At 33.8% G+C, this 5,000-nt stretch overlaps 1 protein-coding gene across 1 annotated transcript in view; it reads right to left on the bottom strand.

Moving 5' to 3' along the window:
* The window catches only part of LOC122260627 (protein takeout), a 32,119-nt gene that overhangs the window by 2,771 nt on the left and 24,348 nt on the right, over positions 1-5,000 (bottom strand). The window contains exons 3-4 of the mRNA XM_043028000.2: positions 1,713-1,860; positions 1-108 (exon numbers count right to left, since the gene is read on the bottom strand). The exon at positions 1-108 is cut by the window's left edge and continues 26 nt beyond it. Of these exons, the coding sequence (XP_042883934.1) occupies positions 1-108; positions 1,713-1,860 (256 nt within the window). The remainder of the gene's footprint in view (positions 109-1,712; positions 1,861-5,000) is intronic.

Raw genomic sequence — 5,000 nt, 5'->3', positions numbered from 1 at the left:
CCAGTGACGGGGAAGATGATGACCTGTCCCTTGAGTTCATAGTGTCCGGTCACGCGGAGCTCGGGGACTTTGAGGCCCACCGAGAGCGTCAGTGCCCTCGGGTCAGCGCTGGGGAGAGGAGGGGCAGCGTGAGTGTTGCGTGAGGGGATGGGGATGGGATTGGGGTGTTAAGGATGGGGATGGGGAGGGAGGAGAGGGATTGGGAAGGAGGGAGAGGGATAGAGTCGGGTTTGTTAGAGAGAGAACCGTTAGAGTGATGGTGTTAGAAAAGGAATGAATAAATTGATAGATACAGACATAAATAGATGACATGATATATTTACCGTCTTGTAGTAAAGTAGAATCCTAAACACAATTACTTTATTATCCGGTAGAGATTCTTAACACCTTGAACAAAAATAAATGTCATAATTACACCGACAAAACTGCATTGTTTTCAAAATTACTTGCACCTTTTTTGCTACAGTCATGCTAACAGATTTTGTTTCTATTTTGCCGTAGTTGCTGCTATCATTATCATCATTAGTAATCTTGAAAACAAATCTATAGCAACAAGGATATAGATTTTTTTTTAAACAATAGCTTTATTTCACTAACAGAATTGAATCATCATTTTAAAAAAATCTTGCTCGCTGTTCTAGACATCATAGTCTTATCATTAATATCATAACTTTTACCACAAATACCATTTCCAATCGTCACTAAATCTAATATCATCAGTTTCAAAAATTATATGTATCCAGACATTATCATATTTTTGTGTGGCCTTCATTTATGTATATAACTCTATTTTGTATATAACTCTCGTATTTGTGTCTTTGTTAACATTGTCAGTAAGACGTTGTAGCATTTCACATACTATCTTTTTGGACGTTTCTTTGTTCATTGTCTTTCTATCTTTATTATTATGATTATTATTATTATTGTTGTTATCATCAATATATTTGGTATTATCAGTATTATTATTGCTATCATTAATATATTTGTTATTATTATCAGTATCATCATTATTACTATTATCATCATCTTTATAATCATCCCCATCATTATCATTATCATCATCATTATCAATATTACCTATCATTATTACTTTCATTATTATCCTATTCGTTATCAGGATATCCGGGCTACACTTAAATATCAACATCATGAAAGAAAAGATCGTTTGGCTTTGCAAGATTGCAAGACACATCGTGCGAGCGAACGGATGTCATAAGCGCCCCGGGAAATGTTCACACGATCTCCTATGCACAATGAGAATGAGGATAATGGTAATTATGATGTTAATAATAACGATGATTAAAATGATGGTAATGTAGACAATGGCAGTGACAATAATACAGACAGTGATCATAATAGTATATATATAATATATATATATAATATAAATATATATATATAATAATATATATATAATGAGATAATGACAATAATAATATATGTATAATAGGAACAGTATATAATGATAATAATAATAATGATAATAATAGCAATAGAAACAGCAGTACAAATAATGATAATAATAATAATAGTGATAATAATAATAATAACAACAACAATAGTAGCAATAGTAATAGTAATAACAACAATAACAGATAGATACGTAAATGAAAGAACATACAAACAGACAAATAAACAACTAATTCAATATTCCAAGAGGACGGAATGCAATCGCCACACATCACGCCAAATAAACACAGCATCGAACTCACTTGACAAAGGACGTAGTGTAATTGGAGAGTCCCTGCACCTTCACTTGCATGAATTGTGCTTGCACGTTGACAGCCGCGTCTCCTTGCTGGAAGACGATGTTGTTAATGTGCATAGGTTCAAGCACAGGCAGGCCGAGCTCGGGAATACCTGGGGAAGGTGATAAAGGGTTGAGTCTTGTTGTATATTATGTGTCGATTTTTTTCTGCGTTTATTTAGCTATTTTTATTTTATTATTATTATTTTTTTTATTTTTTTTTTTATTTTTTTAAGGTGTTCTCATGGATGTGCATTACTCTTATAGATATCAGTAAAAACAAAAATTGTTGAAAAAAATAACGGTTTATAAACAATACACAATTAATTGATAAGAATTAATGATTAATTAATTCATTCATTAATAAGAATGCAGTGTATTTAAGACATGAATGGTAAATTGAGGCATAAGTGTGTGTGTATGGTGTGTGTGTGTGTGTGTGTGTGTGTGCGCGGATATGTGTATGTGTGTGTGTGTGTGTGTGTGTGTGTGTGTGTGTGTGTGTGCGTGTGTGTGTGTGCGCGCGCGGGAGACTTACATGTGTGTATGTGCATGTATGTATAAATCAGAATGAAGAAAGTAGAGATTTTTCTTTCAGAATGTCACCACACCTTCCCTTTCCCATGACACAAGACATTCCAGCGAAATGTAACACAGGAGGAGATACAAAACTGAAAGCTCACTGGAAATAGAAGAAGAAGAAGAAAAAAAGGCAAACTGGTATTTTGAAAGATGACCTTGTTTTGAGATCACGACTCCTCGCATTTCATACGAGGTCGAACGTATTACACAGTTATACTTATACACACGTAAGTAATTTTGTTTATAATTTTTGAGAAGTGACTCGTCCAGACAATATTCTTACAATGCATGACCGTTCAAAATCACACAACGAAATTTTATACTGTTGACCAAGACTATTAAACCACGAGGAAATGTTATAGATAGCACAAAATGTATATCAAATATAACACCAAGATGTGATTGGTCTAAATTCTTAATATGACCATTTTGTAACCAAGATAACCATGACAGTAGAAAGTTGATTCTCACACGAGGGAAGCTAATCCTAGTGGGAAATAGTAAGAGGTAGAAAGATTTAATCGCAGTAATTTAAGAATATCAAAGCTTATTACCACAATCTTTGCCCGGAAAAAAAGACTTGCAAAATTATCTAAATATGGCAAAGAAAAACGTAATAATCTTATATGAAACTGACATACATAGCGAAAAGAAAGGTCACTACAACAGGAAAACCGTCTATTTTCAAGAAATTTGGGGAAAAAGGTCATGCATGACATTATGTAGCCAGGGGTCCCAGTCTGCAATTGAGCTGCAGAAGGCCACGTGCGCATTTTCTTAATATGTCTGTTTCTTTTTGTTTATCTCGTTTTTCTGAATACTTTCGGAAGGCGTTAGTTTTTTTGTTTTTTTTTTACAGGTTATTTTCTTCATTTCAGAGTTGTAATGATAGTATTTTTATGTTCCTCCATAATCAACCTGATGATTATTGTTGTTACTATCACTATCCTTATCATCATTATTGTTATCATCCTCATTATCATTGCTACTATTTTTATCATTGTCATTATCATTATTCTCATCATGACTATCATTTTTCTGCTTTCCCACAAATGTTTGTTATCAATGGTTGTTATCAGTGTTGGATTTCAAAGCTACTTCTTTTAACCTTTAAAGTGAATAGAAATTAAATAATCATATTTCATATTCATCATCCAATCTTCAGACTTCTTTTCCCTCGTGTTCAGTGCACCGATCATTGCAGGAATGATCTTCCTCTTCGGACGTTTCCTTTTCCAAGTCTTGATATTGCTCTGGCTTTGCGTTCAATTACTCTTGCGGCAAAATGGGCATGTAAGATCGAATGCCTATTAGCTAGCATGATTTTTCCCCTTGTCTGCTATAGTGATATTTCTGATAGTCAGGATTTTCGCTTCCCGTAAGAGTTTTTAATTTTCATTCTCCATAATTCATCTTGCTTTGTGGGTATACCTCTTTTGCGGGCGTTGCAAATCATACTTTTCGCATGATTCCCTTGGATTATCAAGACGAGCTTATAAAGCCTTACATCCCCTCTACGCAAATATCTTGCATTCAGAAACTATATGTGATACAATGGCATGACCAGCAGCAAGGGGATATATCTTCCTTATCTACTATCTACATCATCCTTATCTCTCAATTTACATTTCCTTTTTGCAAACAGGTCCTCTTCTTGGGTTCCCCGTGGGAGTATATGTTACCATGAAGATTCTGGCTAAAGATCCTCACGTAATTGAAAGGGGTATCTTATCGTTTCTGTAACTTTTCATAAGCTTTTATATCATCTATGAATATCACATGGTTGACATTATCTATTATGCCAAGATCGTAACCATTTTTTTTACTTTTCTTTTTAAAAAGATAACAGTCTAAGTGCAATAACGAATGCAAGTTTCCTTAAAATACTCCAATTGCAAATCCTGTTCGCCATTTTATCTATCAGCTGATGATCGCCTGTTCCCTGGTTCGTTCAAGTTTTTTTTTCTGTTCCAGTAGGAATAATTATTTCCCCTCCAGGTGGCTGTTTATTATTACATCTACGAAACTTCTGCGTCATAGGGGACATGTAATTGGTCCACAGTTGGGAACTTCTGCTCTCTTGGCCCCAACTTTTATGACCAATGTTTTGGCTCCCTTTGTTAGCCGTTCTGGGCTTGGGTCATGATCATTATCGTCATTATCGTTATCATTATTATCGGTATTTTTACTATTATCATTATTATGATTATGGCTCTTATTATACATTGTTTTCCCTCTTATCATGATTTTTATTTTCTTCTTCATTATTACTATAACCATCTTTATAATTATCATTATCTTTATCATTATTATATGATGATGATGATAATAGTTATTATTTATCACCATCATTACCATCCTCATTCTCCTCCTCATCATCCTCATCATCATCATCGTCGTCTTCATCATCACCATCACAATTATTGTTATATCACTGTCATCATCATTATTGACCCTATTGACCCTTATTATCATCTTTATCAGGGACTGAATCATACAACTCCCCCCCCAAAAAAAAAAAAGAAAAAAAAATATAAAATAAGAAAACTGAAAACAAAAGAGCATAAGAAAAAATACAAACAAATAAAAAAAAAGAAAACAAAAGAGCATCAGAAGAAAAAAAAAACAACAACTAAAAACAAAAGAGCATCAGAAGAAGAAGAAGAAGAAG

The sequence above is a fragment of the Penaeus japonicus genome, unplaced genomic scaffold, assembly GCF_977035675.1.
Source record: "Penaeus japonicus unplaced genomic scaffold, GWHDUDI00000001_assembly GWHDUDI00000012, whole genome shotgun sequence".
Taxonomy (NCBI): domain Eukaryota; kingdom Metazoa; phylum Arthropoda; class Malacostraca; order Decapoda; family Penaeidae; genus Penaeus; species Penaeus japonicus.
Note: the sequence above shows the minus strand (reverse complement) of the source record. Positions and strands in the feature narration are given on the sequence as shown.